Source organism: Merops nubicus, unplaced genomic scaffold (assembly GCF_000691845.1).
Source record: "Merops nubicus isolate BGI_N331 unplaced genomic scaffold, ASM69184v1 scaffold29428, whole genome shotgun sequence".
In the NCBI taxonomy this organism is placed as follows: domain Eukaryota; kingdom Metazoa; phylum Chordata; class Aves; order Coraciiformes; family Meropidae; genus Merops; species Merops nubicus.
In genome coordinates this window covers 56511-78580 of record NW_008624191.1, presented here as the reverse complement: position 1 = coordinate 78580, position 22070 = coordinate 56511, and the positions used below count along the sequence as shown (strand labels likewise).

Genomic DNA, 22070 nt, shown 5'->3' with positions numbered 1-22070 from the left:
GTTACAAGTCTCCTTCTCCTTTGTTCTGCTTGAGATGCAGCAAGCCAGCAAAGCTTTGGCTTTGAGTTGCAGAGTTAATTGCGAGGTTGTGATGGCCAACTGATGGCAGCCAATCTACTGGTGGTATGCTTGAGATGGGACTAGTGTAACTCATAGCTGAACACAAACTTTTCCCCCTACCTTACACAGAGAAAATGCCCAAACAATCCTTCATTGCACTGTATCTGTTAAACAGATAGCTTTTATCTGTGACTGGGCCACATGAAACATACTTTCCTGTCTGCTTTCAGAAAGGCAACACTAACCTCTGCTGCTTGTTGGAAATCATGATGTTTTGGAAAGGAGAGCTAAGTGGGATCGGTTTTTGAACCTCTAGAACCACAAGATGTGTGTGGCTCGAATGGGCTGAAGTCAGATTCATGAGTGGAGGGTCTGTGTGTTGCATGTCCTGTTACACTCTTGAGCTAGTGAAGTTGCCTTACTCACTGATGCTCAAATTGGTGACTATCCTGACAGGAATAGCCCCAATGGAAAGACAAGTATTTTGTGATAAATTAATGGAAAACTGTCTTGCAGCTTGCCCTGTTTACTGGACCTCATCATCTCCAATCAGAGCTGCTTTTGAACTGTCACACAGTCCTTCAGGACTGATGGCTTTCCAGAAGCCACAAAGCCATCAGGAGAAGTTTCTGCTAGAGCTGGGCAATGCTGGGTGCTGCTTCTTAGCACCAGCCAGTGACATCTCTGGATCCCTGTTGGCCAGGAAGCAAGACATCGAAGTCTTGACTATAGCCATGAACCAAGGAAGCGAACATTGACTGAGGATGTCAGATGACAGCTTCTGGAGGCCTAGATTTTACCCCTGCATGAGTTAAATGTGACATGGAGTATCAGATAAGTTAACTGAAGTCATTGTTCTGATCTGTTTTAGCAGAGGACTTTAGAGCCCTATTGGCTTAATGGTTGGACTTGATGATCTTAAAGGTCTATTCCAACCTAAAGGATTCTATGATTCTATGATTGTTTGACTGACTGAGAGCCTTCCCTACTTTCTCTTTACTTTCTTACAACCAGACTCATGCTGACATTCTTTACCTGTTCACCAGGGAAAGTCCTAATATATCCATGTCTTTGCTCTGCTTGTGTTTTCCTTGAGACTTTGCTGTGGTCTGGGGTGGTTCAAGCTGTTCTCCTATTGCCTAGAGGATGCATCCAGTTAGAAGGTGGCTGGCCCTCAATAGAGTTGGCTTGTAGATGTAAGCATATAGTTCCCACAGACTCCCCGATTCCCTGGAGCCCACGCTGAGTATGTGAGGCTGCCTGTAGCCTCAGGGTATAACACAGGTATCCCTGGCTCCCTCGCAGCCTTTTCCTTGGCCTGTGTTGGCAGAGTCATTCCCAGCCTTGGCCAAGTGAGTTGCTGTGTCCCAGACACTGTTATGTAAGGAAGAATTTCAACGTTAATTACGCGTTTTGGCTTTAGGTTTAATTCTGTCTCTCTGGACACAAGAAGTAGTCTCAGAAGTTTCAATGTGGCTTCTGCAAACAAAACAAACTTTATTTTACAGGCTTTGAGCTCTACTGCTTTCCGCTGGAGCATGCGCTCCTTTCGGCTGTTTTCCCGTTGTTTCCCTGCCACTGAGGAGGGACAGCAGTTTCTCTGGAGCTGCTGCTGAGCTCAAGTCCCTGAGCTGCAAGAAGGCTGGCACTTCCAGTCAGATTAAACAGGAAAACTTAAATGTTTCCCTTTGCTCTCCGCCCCCTCCCTGCTTGGGAAGGGCAGGAGGAGGGAGGGATGGAGAGAGCCAGCAGGCTGTTGGCAGCATGGCTGTAGAGGTTGTCTGGGGTAGGAGTGTGTGCTGGGCGAGAGGTGTCTGTGTGGATCATGTTCTCCCCTAATGACTTTCCCTCCCCCATCCTCCTGCCACTGAAGTCATTAATGCTTGTTAAGCCAGGATGGAAACAAACCCAAACAACAACAGTCAGCAAAATAATTCGGTCATTCCAGACTGTTCTGTGTTTTTTTTTCTCCAGTGAACCAATTAGTCTCTTGTCATCCCATTTTTTAGCCAGACTGGAAACAATCCCTGGGACAGTAGTGATTCTCCTCCTGGCTGGGCAGTCACCAGATCCGATCAGTGATGGGGAAGGTGAGGCGCCTTCCTCGCCTGTCTCTGGGGGGAGAGATTCCTGCAGGCATCATGGAGAGCCCTGTTTCTGTGCAGCCCCTCCCAGTGAGTCACAGCCTCTGGCTCCTCTGAGAGCCCTCTGCAGGGTTTCTCTCTGTGGGTGCAGGGTTAACCCTTCTGTGGTTTCACCCAGGCGCTCTCATATGTCTGTGGCACATCCCACTCCCTGGCTTGATGAGGTAGATTGTGGGTGCCAGAAAGTCATGAAGTAATCTGTGGTTTATACCAACAACAGGCTAATATAGGAGTCGCACAGAGTGGAGGGGGAGGATTTTTCCAGACTTGCTCATCTGAGTGGTACTTGATCCTAGCAATGGCTCAGCCTGTCTAAAGGGACAGGTCCGTGGAGCAGAGGACTGACAAGTGTGAGCAAGTCTCGAACACAGCCTCAAAAACCACGGGTGGGACAGGGCAAGGTTCAGTTAGGAAAGCGATGTGCCCATGCTGCTGGAGAAGGTTTAAATCATCAGAAGAGAGGGGACCTTGCTGTCTTTAGCTTCTGAAAAGCAGCCCTGACGGTGCCTCTGTGGCTGGACAGTGCTAGACCAGAACACTTTCCTTTAAAGATGCAGAAGGGAGCTAAGCCCTCACCCAAGTTCTGTCTCATTTCTACACATGAGGTAAAAGCCACAGGGTTGCTAGTCTGGTGCCAGAAAAAGCTCCAGCTGCCCAGGGCAACTGAGGACAAAGGGGAGCTCTGCCTGCTCGGCTGCTGGGTTTCACAGCGAGTCGCCACGTGTTTGGTTTGTGTCACTAGTGCTGGAGCTCTGAGGTCTGTGGTATGAAGGTGCCGTGTGGGCACCGGAGCCATTGGGCTGTGGAGCACTCTGCCTTGAGATAGCAAGCTGGGGTGGAGAAGCACTTGGGTGAAGAAATCTACCACACAGGCTCGTCTGGGAATGTGCAGTGGAAAGTGTTTCTGCCTGATCCCTGAAGCTTGAATTAGGACTGGGACAGAGCCTGCTGCATCCAAACTTCATACTGGATGCCAGCTGTAGCCATTCCTCGTCTGGGCAGAGCTGCTCTGGGCTCATGCTTTGGTTACAATGGGAGGATGAAAGGCTGTTGATAAAGCTTGTCTTCTTGTTGGGTGTTTTCTGTTTTGAGTCATTCCAGCTGAGGTTAAGGTTGCTGGGGGTGCCAGGAGTGACAGCAAGCACTTGGTCTAGGGGCAATGAACCCCCCCAAGAGTTGAGTTCCAGGTAGCAGGGGTGCCTGTGGAGACACAAGCGTGTGTGATAGACGTGCAAAGGTTCCACCCCAGTAGTACAAAATTCAGGAATTGGCTGGAGAGGAAGCAAGCTGTGTTTGCATTCCTATCATTGTGGTGCTTCCCACGTCACCACAGGGACAATGTGAGGTGGGGAGCAAAAGTAACGTTGTGTTTAAAAGTTGTTTCCTAATGCACGTGGACATAATATTGATATGAAAGTGACTGCTGTGTTGTCACTTGGTTGCTTTCCTGTTAATCTAGCATTAAGGAGGCTGCAGCACCTGGACCACCATCCTCCCACTCAACATTCTCTGCTCTCACAACTTTACCATGAAGTCGTTTCTCATGCAAAATTCTGAAGAGGTTTGCAGACCATGTATGAAGTAAAGCACCATGAAGTCTGAGAACAGAAAGGGGGTGCACATAAGCCACACGTGTATGGTATCCCCAAAGTGCAGAGAGGATGCGGGTCATCTGTTGCCCCTTGTCTGCATAGCCAATCTCGAACAGTTCAGGGATTCATTAGCCTTAATGTATCTTTTGTGGGTAATGCATTTCAGCATGTTAAAATGAAAATAATTCACTTTTTGTTCCTTTTTCTCAGGGCAGTAGAGAAAAGCATTCTGCTTTCCCTGAGCCTGGTCTTCCATTAGTCCTCAATCAATTATTTATGGGGAGAGTCTCTGAGAACAGCAGTCCAATTTGAGAGTAACATCACTTAACTGTATAGATGAGTTTGAAGTACTTGATGACTGAACCCACTGGAACTGTCAATAACATTAAACAGTGCTTTCCTGCCACAAATTAAAAATACAGCCTTGTAGGTGGAATGTGCTAAACTTTGATGAGGACATAAGCTAAAAAACAGCGCACTTTAGACGTCACCTGGGTGTATCTTTAGCAAGTACAGACAAGGATGTTTTTAAAAAATACCTTGCTTTCAAGTTGACTGACTTCTGTATTGTGATAGAAAGTGTGTATTGTTGTGCAGTTGTGGCCTGTGTACATGTTGGAGGTTTATACACAAAATCTTTAATCCTGACTTTGATCTGGTGTGGTGCCATCACACCTCTCAAAGATTTCTGTCTGGTTTACGTGTTGTTTCTTGTCTTGTTAGAAACTAAGTTTCAGGGAGGATTTGTGGTGTCTTCTTCCTGCAGGAAGGGATTTATAATCGAGACACTCAAGCATATAGTCCAGGTCTGTTGTAAACAAGCAATGTGACAGCTTCGGGCCTTCCCCAGTTAGAATAGTAAAGTCTGAGTCTCGTAGTCTGTGATGTTGGCCTGAAGAAGGTTGAGGTAAGAACAATTGTCACAGGTACGTTCCAGTAAGCAAGACATTCTGGTCATGGAGAGAAGAGTGGACATGCAGAGTCTCACAGCATGAATTGACTCTGAATCAGCCAACTGAAAGGCACATTCTGCTCCTGTGTAACACCCCCAAATTTCCATCTTGGCTGGAGCTTGCTGCATGCTAGTGTTAGTCATCATTCCTATTCCTGTCCTGAAAATGCCCCTTGTGCTTCCCTTACATAAACTCCCCATCTCCCCTCTGGAGCTGATGCTCCGTATTGGATGATGAAAGGAAAAGGGCCCTGATACTTCATGTTGCAAGGATCTGACTGCAGATGCCTGTGGAGGGACAGGCTTGTTTATCAGGGAAAGGACTAGTATTTGTTCTGGAAAGCAGTCTTTTAGTGTGGTGCCACAGGAGGCTGAGTCATGCCAGGAGGCCTATTCCCAGAGACACAGACACAAAGTACCACTGGGCATCCTCCTCCACGGCTGCATGTTGCAGAGGCCAAAGTGCCCTCCTGCACTGGGGAGATGCCAGTTGGGTTGCAGTGACTCTCATGCCAGGACTTGACAGATCCATGCACTAAAAACTCAAGAGGTGAGTGATGTAAAGACAGACTTTCATCATTCAGGTCTCATTTCTAATCTTTTCCTAGATGAGATCAGTTGACAGTGCTTATTTTCATTTTCTGTTTAATTTGTTTCATATATTACAGGAGCAAGGGAGTTGTGACAGCATTTTGTGCATGGTGCCCATGTCAGCTGAGCATTGATTGGCTCCTGCTCTAAGTTACTTGTGCCTTGCTGGCAATCCGGTAACCAGCTAAGGCACCTAATTTGGCAACTTGGATAGCCTTGCTAGCTGGTGTGTCAAATTTTGGAGAAGCTGAACAGCCTTGGGACAGCTCATGTCTCCCTGTGCTAGCTGGAGAGGGAGCCCTGACCACCAAGACGTGTGGGTTAAGTACTGATGTGACACCAACCAGCGTGCTCATGGGCAGCAACTGCCCGCAGGGCGTTTGGGGTGACACGTGGGATCTAGTCTGCCCACGTTGGCCTGGCACAAAGCTCAGTGTTGCTGGTTCCTGCACGCAGGCGGCCTGGGAGGAGTCCCCAGAAGTGGGAGTGGGATTGCAGAGAGCTCAGCATGCCCAGCCAGGAATTTCATCTGGCTCTTGCCCTGCTTATCCACAATACTTGGGCTTCACACAGCCCTGGGTGAATCACCTCTAATGAGTGAATAGCAACAGTAATCCACATGAAATGAGAAACTAAATCTTGGGATAACCCATTTGCTAGGCTCCTACAAATACCTCTTCCATCTGATTTCACCGCTGCTATTTAAGTGATTGTTGTGGTGAAATCAGAGAGATCAGAGCACTGAGGAAAGCACTTGGTTTGCCCATGCTCACTGGAGCCTTACAGAAAAGAGAATCAGTGATATCGATGATGGTCTCAGGCTTTTTAAGAAACAACTCTCAGGACAGCAGCTCCTAGGAAATCCATCTAAAATTTGTTCCAAGGGGAGCTAGGCAGTGCCCCCTCCTGTGCAGTGCTGGGATGCCCATGTGCTTTGTGCCCACAAGGAGACTGCTCTTTCACCATGTGCATAAGAACTTTGGGCAGATGGTAAGATTTCCAAAAGCATCTGTCCTGACCCAGTGTTGCTCCTTCAAACTTAAATAGTAAACTTAGTTGTAGAAATCTACAGGCTGAAGCAAAGTGCTTTTTAAAATCTCGTCTAGAAATACAGTACTTCTGCCTTCAGCTTTGCTCATTCTATTATAGAAAGGAGAGTTAGCACCTATAGCCTTAGCTTTGTGAAGGTGGATCTGTAATTCAGAGGCTTAATAAGTTTAAGCAGTTTTTTGTTTTTATTTTTCTAAGGGTCTTATCCAAAATCAACTGAACCTGACAGGATTTTTCTCCACAATTTTCCTGGAATTTCGATCAGGCTCAGAGTTAAGTGGATCTTATACATATCAGGTGAATATGGAGTAGTCTTTTTCCACTCAGTTCTCTGGCCTGCCAGAGATAGTCTGCCCGTAGGATCCGGATGATTAGGGCCACCTTTATTTATTCTTCTTTCTTTCTTTGATATTTCCTGGAGTGAAGCATTCGTCCTGAGACTCTCAAGTGTGCGGATTTCACAGCAGCTGTGAGATTAGCAGTGAGAGCACAGGAGAGTCGCTTTGGTGTGAGCAGTTCTCTGATTCTCCCAGGGTAGGCTTAGTGGCACGGTGGTGAAGTGGGGACTTGTCACTCTGTGCCAGTGGGGAGAGGAGCCCTTTCAGCAACACAGTCCAAACCTGATCCTAATGGTGCAGCTTAGACCTGGGACGAGGCCTTCAAGCAGCTATACGATGGGCTGTGGGCAGTTGGTGATGGTTAATCTTGGGTAGCTCGTTCAGTCTTGAAGCACTGAGATCATGTTGTACTGTGGGCACAAGCCTGATTTCATTTTAACTTCTGTATCAGGCTTTGAATCATTACTGGTGTGTTTTTGTCAAGGTGATGTAACAGGCTTATGCTTTTTAACCTCTCTTGGCATTGTCAGTCATAAGTCCACACCTGATTCTTCATTGTGCATTTGGGTCTCAAGTGTTGTATGCCTCCTCCAAAGGCTTCAAGCAAAGGGACTCACAGAAAGAAGCGTTGTGGCTTTTTTTCTCTTTCACTCATTTTCTGGCAAGGGTAAAATAGGAGCTCTGTTGGGAACAACTCAACAAGTGATGTTTCAGGGCCAGCAAATTCCAGTGTTGCTGCCCAGTGGGACCAAGGAATCTATCACAGGACTAGGTTGGCAGCTCATCTGGAGAGGGAGTGCGTGGCCTACATACCAAGAGCTGGACATGAAGCCTTTTTCTGTCCACCTCTCCCCTCTCTGCAGTAAGTGGGAGGACATTTGTTCTGGGATTTGGGGAAATACCTCAAGTGTAACTCCTTTTTCCTGACTAGAGTCCCACATAAAAGTGCAGCAAAATAGATATACATTAGGTATAAAAAAGTGTACGTACACAAACATGGCCATGGAAATATCTATGGATTGCACCATCTTTGGGATTACTGCAACGCAGCAATCTCCAGCGCGTCTGTATTTCAGCAGCAATGGCTCCGCCTCTCAGCTTCCCCATTTCACAAGAGTGTCTTTTTGCCCTTGTAAAGCTGCCTTTGGAAACTGTCATTAGCTCTGTTACAGCTGCTGTGCATATAATAAAGTGGAAGCTAATAGGTGTGCCTGACCCTGAGTGAACTCGGGGCAACCATTGGGGTCCCACTGGATCTGTACCGCCAGGGCTCAGACCTGCCGATGTGGTGGGAGCTTTGTGATTGTCTGGTGTGGTATGCCCAGGGTTTTTTTAGTTTATGCCTGTGTACTTTAGCCTACCACTCTAATTTAACTGGAGGATGAATCATGCCTATTCATCTCAATAGCAATGAAATTATGTCAGTAATTGTGCTAGCTTCCACAGATGCTTTTCTGAAGTGCCCAGAGGGAGGGGAGGTGGGACTGCTGGCACTTCAAACCATCGGAGAGCTCTGGGTCCTGAGTGGTGCAGCTCCTGTGCTGTAAGAGAAGTTGATGCCTTGGGCACTGCTTTGTCTCCGGAGCGGCAGCCCCGGGAGCGCTTGGAGGGGAGTGCTGCTCTGATGTGGTCTGGGCAACTGGCTCCCAGGGGGGCCTTGCCAGCAAGAAGGGGTCAGGCAGACAGGGAGCTGGCTGCACCACATTCCAGCCCATCTCCACCAAAAAAACCATGGTGCTGCCTTAACCCGGGCAGCTGGCTTGCAGAAACTTGTCCTTATGCTTGAAGGGCTGCTTGACTTCACGATTGAAATGTAATAGCAGAGTGCTTCTTGATACAAGTGCTTGTCAGAGTTTAGTCTGAAGCCCAAGCAACAGAGCAAGAATGTATTTTAAAGCTTAATGAGACTTACCCCTCTTGAGTGATACAGGGTGCCTTTGGACGTACTGAAGAATGCAGTGCAGGTGGGAGTAAGGATCTCCTTCTACCTTGCCCTCCAGAGTGGTCCTTGGCCATGTGCTCAGGCACAAGTTTTCAGAGGAGTTCAGGCACAGTTCTGGCTCCGTATCTGAGCCCAGACATGAGTGTGTATTGCATCACTCTACCATCCTGGGGTCTGCAGGAGAGGTGGAGCCTGCTTTGAAGGCTGCCTGGCCATAAACCATCATGCCTTTATTCTAACACAGGCACAGAGCATTTCAAAAGCGTTTTCAAAAGTGTGGATGGGTTAGGTGAAGCAGAGAGAAATTATGAAGCTCTGCTGTAGTCTGCCATGTTCCTGCTCTGCAGCTCTCTGTGGAGTCTGTAGGGTGTGCTGTGGTGGGATGAGGCCGTAAAATCCCCAGGAATGGTGCTGGACCCATGGAGAACTGCTTAGGTACTGAGATGGGTGTGGAATCTACCTTCCCCAGGAGCCTCCTCTGCATCCTCCAGCTGCACAAAGCAGCCGGCGAGGGCAGGCGGCTGTCTCCTGTTCCATGACCTAGCAATGACGGTTAATTTGCAGTGGAGTTTCATTTGCTCATAACACTCATCCTGAGTCTCAGTTGTGTTCTCGAATCACTATGTCATATTTCGCTTTTTCCTTTGTTTCTGAGAAATGTCTAACTTCAGTCTGGAGCCATCGTGGCTGTATTTATGGTCCCTAAACACTGAACCAGGCTCAGCTTTTGAAAACAGCATATGGCTGTTAGGGCAGTGCAGAAGGGCATCTTGCTGTGTTTTGTTTCTACTGTCTAGTAATTATGAAATGCAAATGCCTGGAGAGATCTTCCCTTCACTTCTGGCCCGTTGTGTTGCAAGTTGCAGTGTGCCTGCTGTAGTTGGGCTGTCTCATGCATGCTGGGCTCAGAATGGTGTTACACCTCAGAAGTCGATTGGAAACTGGAAGGAACACTTTCTTTTACCCAAGAGACCATTTCTCAAGAAAACAAGGAGCTGAAGTTGTCTCACAGTCCCCATGCTGCATTTCGACATTACATGGTGCAGTGCCTGGAAGGAGGGAGAGAATGGACTAAATCCTGCAGGGCTTAGGGATTGCGTTGTGAAGCTGTGGGCACATAAAGCAACGCTTTCCCTCTCAGCAGGTCAGCCCCAGGTGGGGTGAGTAAGTGGCTACACGCTGGTTATATGCTGTATAGCAACGCTGAGTCTCGCCTCCGGTTCTTCGCTTGGTTCTGCACCCAAGAGAGTGCCCTCGAAGCTCCAGCTATCCTGTTTTCCCCTTTAAAATTGCACAAGAGTCAAGTTAGAGGAAGCCTCTGAGGCTGGAAGGGAGCAACACCTCGTCCTTTTATTTGTCAGCAAAACTCACCATTTCAAACTGATTTTCTTCAGCTTGGTGCAGCTTGATCTTTTTCTTATCTCTGCTTTGTGGCTTCCTTTTTCAAAGGCTGGTAACCTCATTTTCCATTTGTGATTTCAGTATTTTCCTCTACCCTAAAGATGTGGTAGCATTGAAGCAAATAGCAGCAGCCCAGCCTGGGTTTTTATGTCATATCTCTGGTAGAATATATTGCAGGTGTCTTCTTTAGCATGTATTTACTGCTGCCTGCTGGCACTTGGCTTTAACACTGCTTAGGAAATTTTCTTAATTCTTCCTTGATGCTATGAGAGTATGACTTGCAGGTTATAAAAACTTACTTGACCATAAAAATAAATAACATTTGGTTGTTATTAGAAAAATACAGATGCGAACTATTTTCTGTGAAGGAATTTTTATGTCAGTTCTCTACAACCCAAGGCACACAGGATTGAAAATACCCTTAATTCCCAAAGTGGTGTCAAATCTTGGGAACAAAATATGGAGGTTCCTAGTCCAAAGCTGATGGAAATGGAATTGTGAAAATAATTATTTGCTTTGAGGTTGGTAACTGAGTCCAAAATTTGGTGTGGAAAGAAAGATAGAAAATTGTTTCCAATTTTGTGGGCCCAGAATAATTGATAGGGCTCTTTTAAAAAAACAGCCATTTTTTGCAACTCAAGGGAGTATAGTTTTTAAGTAAAATAAAATATTTCAGTTTGGGTGTTACTAATGAATGCAAAAGAAAATGGAAAACAATGTTAGCTTCACATGAGTATTTAGGGCTATACACAGGACTGAGACCTCCATCTGTTCTCCTTATTTAATCAAAATACTGGTTTAGGTTTGTTGTTCACTGTTTCTGGAGCAAGGCCTCCAACTTGAACTTCAGTGTCTTACCAACTGTGCTGTTCTGCACGTTGTCTGTCTGTCTTTCTACTCCCTTGAAGGTGCTTCAGTATGCAAAAAAAAATTTGTCCTTCCACTGGAACAGGAGTTGGAAATGTGTGTTGCTTTGGCTACCAGAGCAGGCAATAGAAACACATTTTTCTCCTTCATGATGGAGATTTTGGTATTTCTGTGATGTAAAATGACTTCAGCAGAAGAGGTGAAGAAAAAAATCAAAATCTATTCCCTGCTTGCAAAGGGGGTTTGAATGCACATTTGCTCACCAAATGGTGTTTCCAAGGAGTGTCTAAATGGACCTTGCATGCTGAAGACTTGAAAAAGCAAAATTTTTCCCTTTCAGAAATGCCAGCATTACTCATTTTGCTAATTACAGGTTTGGGTATTTTATTTTTAACTGTGGTGTTTTTTTTTTAAAAAAAAGAAAGAAAACAACATCTGACTGGAGTTTTGCATTAGTTAAAGCTACATTTACAGCTAGCTCCCACTCCTCTGTACCTACATCTTTCACAACTAAATGATTTGCATTGAGATGGGAACACCAGGCTTTTATGAGCTTTAAACTGGACCTTTGGGATTACCAAACCTGAGAGAACCTTGAACTGAGACAGAATTGAGGCAGGAAGGCAGTTTCATCCACACCTGCTCCTGTGAAGAAGTAACAACCTCCCAAATTTCATCCTTTCAAACCTAGTTTCTACATCAGAAGTGAGATGATCAGCGCAGAGCAAGTGACAGGTACGTGTATAACACCTGGAAAAACTTCCTGCTGTGTGGAAACCATATTTGACAGATGCTTCAGAAAAGGGCTGGATCATCTGCAATTGTAATTCTGGTGTGGATTTTTTTTACAGCCATTGAACTCAGGCGGCAGATGTGTAAGGAGACGTCTCTTCCAGCGAGTGATGCTGAAGCCGCTCACTCCTTCATTTCTTTGGGGTCTAGCCTAAAGCAAGGCCCTGGCTGCCTGAGAGGACAAAGGCTGCCTTTCTGAGGCGGGATGAAGCCTGTTTTCCAGGGGGAGGTTTGCCAGAACCTCAGCTGGACCTTAGAAATGCAGCCCTCAGAAAACCTCTCCACCATTATTGCTTCATCAAACTGCTAAAAATATTGAGTGGAAAATGCAAGTATTAAGGAAATGAGGTAGATCTGGGCTTTCTGAGCTGGATGACTTCCAGTTTCATCAGCTTCCCGGAATCCTTGCTGCAAAAATGAAGAGCTCCTTGTAAATCTCAGAAATCTGTCAGTGTTTTTCCTCTCATGTGGCTGTGCTAGTTCGTGGGGTATGACGTGTGGGGAGACCTGTCAAGGTCGAGCAGTGAGCACAGAGCTCACGACTGCTGGGATCATTTGAAACAAACACTCAAGCACGAGACCAAACCACAACTTTCCCAGGGAATTATCTTACAGGGCAGACAGAGAGAGGAGGCTCCAAGGGAGCCGCATGGCTCAGCCTGCCACTGTGCTGGCTCACGAGACCTGCTCTGAGAGGGATGTATGGGGCCATCTTCTGTGGTCATGCCAAGTGAGGAGGATTGAGAAGTCTTCTTTGGTCATATGAGGTCCTGTTCTGATCCGCACGTAGCCAGAGTGCCTGAGCAAGTGAGAGCAGATTAATGTCCTGTTACAAGATATGTGAAAACAGAAAATGCAAGTTTTGGATTTCACGTTGCTGGAAAGAAGTCAGGAGAAGCCTGTATCCCGACTGCAGGAGGAGACAACAGGTACTCTTAATGAGTGGAATGTGCAACATAGAGAAGCCAAAGGGCTGGAGGTTTGCCTTTTGTGGTTAAAAGTGTACTCTCTCAGTGAGAGGCAGACAGTTTAGATTTAATGGCAATGACATACATAAAGGCTGTCTGGGAGGGTGCAGCAGGCACAGGGTGCCCTTGCACCTGCAGAAGCTCCTGCCATCTAGGTGCTCTAATGAGCATGGTGCATTATACAGCTAGCAGGAATTCCAGGCCTTCTGGAGCGGGTCCTCTGCGGCAGGGGCTGAGAAGAGGCAGGGTACCCGCTGATCTGGTCTGCAGAGCTGGCCCTGCCTTGTAGCTGTGTCCTGCCCCTGCTCCCCAGGCTCTCCATGAGGGGCTGTAACCTGTTCGCTCAATGGGTGTGACTGTTTCTGCTGGCTTGGATATAAGGGGAGGAGTATTTTGAGGTATTCCCCAAGCATGCCAGGACATGGTGGATGTTCTGGAGAGTGGGAAGACATTCACAAGGGGGATCTCCAAGCAAGTTCACCAAAACTCCCCTTCCAGTTGCACCCCCTAACAGTCAGGACTGAGAAGGTGGTTGCTGCATTTAAAACAGAACCAAGAATAAACTATGCATTCCAGCCACATCATTGCAGGTTCCTGGAAACAAGGCCTGCCTTCATGCTCAGAGGGCTTCCCTGCTCTGCCAGGAACCACAGGGAAGAGCAACAGTAGCCCTGGCTGTAAGCTGCTGCTGAAGACGTACTGTCGTGGGCATGCATGTACAATACCTCTCACTGTGCTCACCTAAAGCCCTTCCAGGACAAGCCTTTGCCCACGTGGCTTAGCAGCAATTCTCAGAAGTGGAAAAATAAATGTCTTCTGCTGAGCATCCCACCCAGAGCAAACACTGCAGCATAAGACTGGCATGGATGCTGTCCCTGGCATCCGAATTTCACTGGCCACCGGATAGCTGGTGGGCCTGCTGGGAAGGGCAGCATCACTGAGGAGGGTTGTGTTGCCATGTTGAGCTGAAGAGAGAGGATGTTATCTTGCGAGCAAGGTCTGGAGCTGGAATTCAGGAAGCTGGTGTTCTGTCTCAGCTCCAGGGGACACAGGCAAATTTCTTAACCTCTATCCCTCACTTTCCCATCTGTTCTAAAGAGACTAATAATACTTTTTCTTATCTCTTTAGGACAGGATGTGGCTCTGATTGTCTAGCACAGTGTGTCATTGATCTTTCCATGCAGCAGTGAAGTCGAGGAAGAGCTGTCTCAGGCTCCAGCCAGCCTCTGATGGTGATGTGTGTGGTAGAAACGCCAATGCACAACAGCAACTGGCCACCTGATTTTTACTTTAAGATCATAAGTGGAGGATGAACAGGATCAAGCTGGATTCAGATTTCAGCTCTCCCATAAGTTTTTGTATTGATATGGAGATGCCACTACCTATGTTACCACCCTTGTGTCCAACCAGAGGGCAAAATGGATCAAGTCCCAGCATGGACTTCATAAAGTGGCCCTGAGACCCTCAAATTTATTTATTTGATCCTTATCTGAGCATCTGAATGGCTTTGAAAGTGGCTTTGCCTCGGCCTGTAAGGTGTTCTCCCTCTCAGTAAAACAGTGATGGTAATACTTCCCTGCCTCAGAGCTGCTCTGTGGGCTCTGTGCCACTCCTGGGACAATAGGAGACTGTTCAAAAAATGAACTGTGACCTATTGGTGCTGCACAGAGCTCCCATCGTAGCTCCTTTCCTCCATCTATGATGGTGCCTAGAGCTTGTCTGGCAGCTGAAAAGCAGAGGTGCTCTAAGCTGGTATGTATTTTTAGGAGGGCATTGCCTAAGTATGCAGATGACCCTGTGCTTTCTGATCATGTTCCTGACGTGCTGGCTGCAGGCTGTTCCCTGAGGCAATCTCAAGGTCAGGCAGGCTGATAAGCTTTGTTTGGGCTCTTGTCATTTTGGCAGCTCTGCTTTTGATGAGGAGCAATCAGACTGTTAGAGGTGACGTATTGGAAAATGTGCCTTTCTGCAGCTTCTACAGTCTGGAATTTGGCTACGGGTCCCTTGTGACAGTGGCAAGGAGGTCCTCACCCCAGTGAGCACTATGGTGGCCATTCACTTCTTTCATCAGTGTCCTGCTGGAATTGATACACCTGAGAGGATTTTAAGCCTTTGCATTGTGGTGGAGGCATCCCTTGCTGGCTGAAGTTTCATCCTGCCCACGGGGTATGGTGTCAGCAGGGAGTTTCTTTTCTTCTCAGCTTTGATAACACTCCAAGTGGGATTTATCAGTCAGGCTTGCCCCAATACAGGGGAGTCTGGGAGTTAACCCCCCACCCCTCTGGAGAAAAGGGAATGTGCTCCCCCTCTGAAGACGCTTCCCATTTCTCCCTGTCTTGGGCTGCTCCCAGCAGGGCGCTTTGCTGATTCAGAGCATGGCCCATGTGGGGCACTCTGCTGCATCATAACTTGGTTACGCAATTTGACAGCTCTGGCAACCTCTGCTCCAGTGAGTCCCAGAACTCCTTGAGCAGGAGCTCTGCCAGCCAGGCTTGTGGTGTGTTTGGAAAGCCATGTGGGCGAACTCGAACAGCACCTGACCATACTAAATGCAGTTTGACAGAAAGATGTTTGCTCCTCTCTCCCTTTTGTAAGAGATGAAGCAAAAGAAAACCCCTCCTGCATGACTTCTGTTGGTTTTTTTTTTGTTTGTTTTTTTTTTTTATGATGATGGTGAGGCTTGTCCAGTTTACAGGTTAAGCTTCTGAGGCCTGGGATGCTGCCTCTGTTAGTGCTGGAGCTGCTCCAAGCACGTAGCGACTCGGTGAACAATTCTTGTTGCAGGGACTTGAAGCTGGACAACGTGCTGCTGGACTACGAGGGCCACTGCAAGCTGGCAGACTTTGGAATGTGCAAAGAGGGAATTCACAATGGCGTTACCACAGCCACCTTCTGTGGTACACCAGACTACATCGCTCCAGAGGTACAGGAAACCTTTCTTTGGCCAGGAAAGCTCAGTCACAATATGAAAAGAGTAGGGGAGCTGTGGAACAGCAATTGTACTCTCTGGTGTCTTTAGCTGCACCTTATTTGACTGCCAGGTGCAAGGTTATCTCCTAGATACATGCTTGTGTTATCAGTCTGTTGTGCAAGCAAATGAGGAAACCTTCAGGCTGCTATAGATAAGCCTATATTTTTCTTCAGGAAACTTGAGGTGAAAAATGGAGACACAGCTGCAAAAATCTTGAGAGAGGCACATACACATGCTGGCCCAGTTTACTTTGAAAGGAGATTGAATTTTCCTTTATCTCCCAGTTCCTTTTCCTGCCTCCTCCCATTCCCTGCCAATCCCCAGTCTCACTACAAAATTAATAAACACCTCTTTAAGGAACAGCTGCCCTCCAGATGTCAGGTGTTCAGACAGGATTTCAGATCCTTCTTCACACAATTGGATTTTCGTCTGTGGTTGGCATTTGTGCCTTTCTCACACGCTCATGCTCCTTCCCCTCTCCAGGCAAGAGCCCTGCTGCTGGAGCTGGGTAAGAATTTCCTTCCCAGGGGCAAGGAGAAGATGATGTCCGCCTGCACACCGGGCTGCTCTGCTCTCTCTGAGGCTCAGCTGGTTTTGCTGGAACGCCCCTTCTCCACCTCTTCAGCCCTGGCATCATTTCTAAGGCCTTGTTTTCCCAAGTGACCCTGTGAGCAGCCAAGCTAGCTCAGCCCTTGTCTAATGCACCTGATGGAGCTTTGTTGGTGTGGGGGTTCCCAGCTTAGCAGGGTGCACCTTTTGGATCTGGATGGAACTTGTGTGTTAATGTTTCCAAATGCTTTTCCCTCCACCGCTCAGTTTAAGAAGCTTCAGGGTGGACATGTCTTTCAGATCCTGCAGGAGATGCTGTATGGCCCTGACGTGGACTGGTGGGCCATGGGCGTGCTGCTGTACGAGATGCTGTGCGGGCACGCGCCCTTTGAGGCGGAGAATGAGGACGACCTCTTTGAGGCCATTCTGAACGACGAGGTGGCCTACCCGACGTGGCTCCAGCTGGACGCCGTGGCCATCCTCAAAGCGGTGAGTCCCCTTGGCTGCTGGCCTGCTCCCCGTCCTGCCTGCCTTCAGCCTACAGCTGGCAAGGGAAAGCTGGAGTACGGGCGCCGAGGAATCGCAGTTACCGTGACCGTGACCCTTTTCTTATCTTGGATTGGAAGGTAAACAACAACAACAAAAAAAAAAACTCCTGCCACACTTAGGTGTGTTTGCAGAGTTATGTCCTTTCTGCAGCTCAGCAGCCAACTTGGCAGGCAAAGTGTGTATATGTGTCCCTGGGCATTCCCCTGTGGAGTTTGGTTTAGAGCAGATGGTCATCACACAGAAGAGGAGCAGCACACACACACAGGACTTCATCAGTAGTGACAGTATGGCTTCCATGCGATTCGAGTGCTAAAGAAGTGAAGTCTTCATGGCAGTCCTTCACTCTGACTGTTGGCAACACCAGCCACTCCCCAGGCGTTGCTGTCTGCCTGCATATGAGGATAGGTTTTTGATTTTTGTGTGTTTGGGAGAAAAAAAATGGGGCTGTACAGCATACAGTCTGAGGAGAGCTGTTGTTGGCTATGCTTAGTTCTTGTTCTACCACGTATTCCGGAATTTTCCCAGGAGTTTTCTTTGTCGTGTGCTTCTTATCTCTGCCTGTAACATGGGAATGAAGCTTTTTAAGATTTCGGGCTATGCATGTACAAACAGTGCCTAGTGCACTGGAACTGCCTGGCTTTACTGTAAGGAATCAAAAGGTGATTAAATGATGAGGGTGTTAACCTACGAATCTGGAGACTTAACCTGGTTGTTCTGCTGCTGCCTTCTTCCTGCCCCCATCAAATAATTTAATACCTCTGAGCACCCTTTGGAGAGAGAAGAGCCAAAGTATTCCCTTTCCTTGCAAAAGCACTGTGAATAAAGAAGCATTAAGACAGGATGCTAATAAATATGGTAATAGAGGATCTAAGAAATAGCTGAATAAGATAGTAATTTATAGTAATGCACTGACTCAAAAAATGGGGTAATGAATGATGGGACCATTTAAAAGAAAGATGAAAGTTTGATTTTCTCTGCTGAAGATCTGATGAAATCTTTTCAGTTGTCTGCTGAAAGGTTTCTGTTGTATATGAACTGAGCAGCTATTTTCTGTAGCTGAAAGTACATCTAATAAATGCCATAGAAATCAACTTAGAATAAAATCCATTTCTTGAAGAGGGTAAAGGTGGTTCTTTGAAATCACAGGCTGTGCTCAGGAGTGATCTTTTGTCATCCTGAAGGCCCTCTGGGGTTTTGGAAATAACCTGCAACATACTTAAAATAGAAAAAGTGAAGTTCAGACTCATTGCAGCTTCTAGAGCAGCATTCATGTTGTTGGACTGGGACTCTTGAATGCCTGAGCCAATTCCTCTTCTGCAGCATGAAGTAATAGCAGAGTGGATTTCTTGTAAGTATCTTGCATAAGTATGAGATGGAGGTAAAATGCAGGTCAGATAGATGCTGATCGCAACAGCAATTTCAGAGTATAATAAAATCTGATTTGTCTTTTAACCTCTTGATGAAATGCTTATTTTCCTAATTCTGGCAGGAACCTTGTAGAAACAGCAAGTGCAGGCTGCAGTCACCCTAGGCTGCTCTAGCCCATGCTCAGAGACCAGCTTTTAACAGCAGGTCCCTTCTGATATGTACAGTCAAGCAGCATGATGAGAGGCACTGGAGGAAGAGGGCCAGAATGGAGGAGGGAGTTAAGAATTTACACGGAGATCAACCAAGAGTCTCAAAAACTGCACAATCATCTTAGCAATTGCTGGTGGCTTGCCTGGAAAAGGTCTCTTCTCCAGCTGCTCTGCTTGTCTGCTCTGTCACGTGTTGCTGGGGAAAGCCAAGGGAAAGCAAAACTGTCTCTGTGAAAGGCACACACGTCACTCGAGAGCAGCACACTGTGTCTGCTTTGGGAAACAGGCTCAGGGCCTTAGCCAGGAGCCTTGGGATTAGCTACTGGGAGCTGCTACTGACATTTTTACTGGGCCTTCAGTTCTCCAGTGTGTCTGTTCCCTGGGTGGCTTCTGCATCTTATTTTACAGCACTGACCATACTTGGCTGCAGCCTGAGTTTCTGCTGCGTGGCAGTAACTGTTTTGGGGATCCAGAGCTGTTCATTAGAAGAGCTCCTCATTTTCTCTTCCCTTTCTTATGCTGAGTTTTTAGAGGCATCAGAGCACATTGGCTTTAACAGGAAGGAAGCATCCTGCCATGAGATTGTCTAGGGCTCTAGATTAAAATGGAAAAAGCTCACACACTTTGATTTCTTTTGCATGATAAGAACTGTGATGACTGCTGAGGTATTGTATTTGCAGCGTACTGATAACATCTGGTCAGTATTTTTAGGTGTCAGTATTTTTAGGTGTCAGTATAATGCAGCATGGTGAACTGTTTTCTTTTTATTCCCTTGTGGCTGTTCTGTGAAGGGAGACAGTAGATATTCTTCATATTTAACAGCTAGAATTTTTTTTTTACCACAGATTTCTGATGCTAATATTATTTCTCTTAGATACAGTATTATTACTATGTGAGCACGTGTTTACCTCCAACAAAAAGTGAACTTGAGCTCTCTGATTTACAGCTGTGACGGTGCTTTCTAACCCATGACATTAAGAGCTCTGGAAAGTCAGAGCACTCTACTGCAGTGACATAAATGATTATAAGTAACTACATGGCATGGGAAGCCTATGGAATAACAGGGAATTAAACCTGGGGTCTCTTGTACTGCAGGTTGAGGCATTAATAGCCTTAATAACAGGATTATTCTCTCACTAGAAGTTCTGGCCTCTAACCTTGTACAGGACTAGTGAGAATTGGCTTAGTCTTGAGTGGTACAGTTCATGAGAATTTGCTTAGTCTTGAGTGGTAGAAAGCTCTGAAATGAAAATCAAATTCTTCTGCCAAGGAAGATGCAATTAGGTGTACGTGCTTAGAGATGCTCTACAAATGGATATATCTAGGTTTAGAAAGCGCTTGATCCATTTGCCTTCATGGAGAGATTCACTGTAAACAAGGATAATAGGCTTTAGTACCCATTTCACAGATGCTATTATTTCATTTTGCTTTCATTTACTGTAATTGTACTTCACCAATTTCCCCCCATCAGAAACCACCCAATTTCTAAAGGTTGCATCCTGTTCATTTTTGCAGTTTCCTGGTAATAACCAAATAACCAAACTTCTTAGGACCTCATTTAGGTCACTTGGGTGTTCCTGATGTGTTTTTGAGCACTTGAACCAAGGAAAACAAAATCAACCTCAGTGTCCTGGGGCCTTGTTTGGAATTGAAAGCAGAGGTATTTGTGCTCTAGAAAAATAAGTTTTTATCAACTTCCTTTTTTAATGGTGTGGGGTTTTTTGTTTGTTTGGGGGTTTTTTTTGTTTTGTTTTTTGTCTTTGGTATGTTCTCTGAAGAGCTGGGGAAAGAGTAGGGCAGAGGTAAATCAGTCAGGTTTTGATGGAGTCAATACTCCAAGGAGGAGGGAAGCAGAAAATCTCAGTTGTGTACCCAGTCCCATCTGAGCTTGTCACTGGGGAATTCAGGTATTGATGGTTCGAATCAGGCAGAGGGGACTCAGACTGAGGTCTCTGGGCACAGATTTGCTTGTGGGAGTAGAAAAAAATGCAGAAGAGAATTGCTACTGAATTGATTCAGACCACTTCAGGTCGTTCTAAACCTAAGTTTGGCTTTGATTTTGATTCCCCCCAATAAAGGTTTCTCTGTAGCCCCACCTGGATGCAGTCACAAGAAGTTCATGCCAGAGGAGCTATTGGGTTTGTGTCTGTAAAAGAAATTCTTTCAAATACTGGCTGCTATCAGCTGACAGAGTCGTCAGCAGCGTGTGATGATGAAGAGACTGTGAAAGAGAAACTCTGTGAGGCTGCAGAGAGCAGAGGCTGCCACACTGCACCTTTTAGAGCAAGAGTGCAGCTGGAGTTTGTTACAGCAGCTCGATGCTCTGAATTTGTAAGTTGTCACTAGCAAAAAGTGCTTGAGCAAAGACTGGGTGGCTCGGGTGGCTTTCCAGGCAGGCAGAGGCTTTGGGATTCAGCTGAGTGAGCTGCAGTGTGCAATACAATCCTCTCAGTTCCCAGAAGTGGGGTGGTATTTTGGCAGCATGTCTTGCTCGCCTCACGTATGACTTTCTGAATGCAATTCAATCATGCTGTCTTGCTCACAGTCAGGCTTAGCTGAAGGGGAGAATGAAGGGACACAGTGAAAATGGGGTCTCAAAAGTTGTTGGTGTAATGAGAAGCAAATTCACAGGGAAAGCTGCAGGGATTTTCCTTCCTAAGTCTGGTTTCACATGAGGAGAGAAGGGCTAAGCCTATGGAATCGCTCCATGGACCGATGATCTGAGGTAGCAATGATGGTCCCAAAGGCTTGGAAACTTGGATGAGCAATTGCAGCTTAGATGTTTTCACTCTCACAGCCAGGTAACAGCAGGGGCTAGAGAAAGCAGCATCTCCCCAGGGAACTGTTAGCATTGCTCTGCCTTCTACACCCTGGATTTCTGAACGCCTGCCACAGCTGAGACTGCTGAAGCTGGGGGTGTCTTTTGCTGTTTGTGTGCCAACCTCCAGTCTTAATGTAAGCTCTGAAACACTTCTGGCCTAGCTGAAATGCTCCTTCCAAAAGCAGTGCCTGAGGAGCTTCGCCTGTAGCTGTATATTTTCGGACAAAATGAGAATAAAGCCTGTTCTTCCTCCAGCTGGTTAAAAACGTGCATTTTGAAGAAAACACTACTGCAGTTAAGAGGCTGGGCAAAAATAGTTATGCCCCCTTCCCCCCTCCCCTAAGTGGTTTTCTTGTGAAAAGTAAACACTAGGCAAGAACAGAGGAAGGTGCAGAGGAAATTGGCTGTGGGTTTAGCAGCCTGAGCTCCCATCCAGCTCAGGTGGAGCAGCACACAGGAATCCGAGTGCTGGTGGATTAGTGTGAAGAGTGAGAGGGCTTGAAAGGTGAGGGAGCTCAGCTGAGAGCAAACATGACCTGTGTCTTGGAAAAAAAGTGATGTCAACAATACAGTGCCCAGGATGCAAAAGAAAAAATTCAAGTTGATCTGTTTTTCTAGAGAACAATAGCCTGGAAGTCATGCTAGGTCAGAAGGCAAATACTCTGGTTTAGTGATGTCTCTGCTGCTCTGTGTCACTGAGTTCACTTCCCCTCTCTCATACCCTGGCACTCTGCAGCCCGACAGCACCACTGAGGTCTAATGTGCACACACCACCACCTCCCCATCCTCCTTTAGACTTCACTCTTGCAGACTTGCTTCACATACCCTTTGCTTTGCCATGTTAACATCAAAGGGCTTGTGTGTCTGGGAGTTAGTGCTTCAAACTCAGTCGCCACAGTAATGATG

General features: G+C 46.7%; 1 protein-coding gene across 1 annotated transcript in view; it reads left to right on the top strand.

Moving 5' to 3' along the window:
• The window catches only part of LOC103777767 (protein kinase C eta type-like), a gene marked incomplete at its 5' end in the record, with an annotated part of 45940 nt that overhangs the window by 9683 nt on the left and 14187 nt on the right, over positions 1-22070 (top strand). The window contains 2 exons of the mRNA XM_008945331.1: positions 15482-15620; positions 16518-16706. Coding sequence (XP_008943579.1) covers positions 15482-15620; positions 16518-16706 — 328 coding nt within the window. The remainder of the gene's footprint in view (positions 1-15481; positions 15621-16517; positions 16707-22070) is intronic.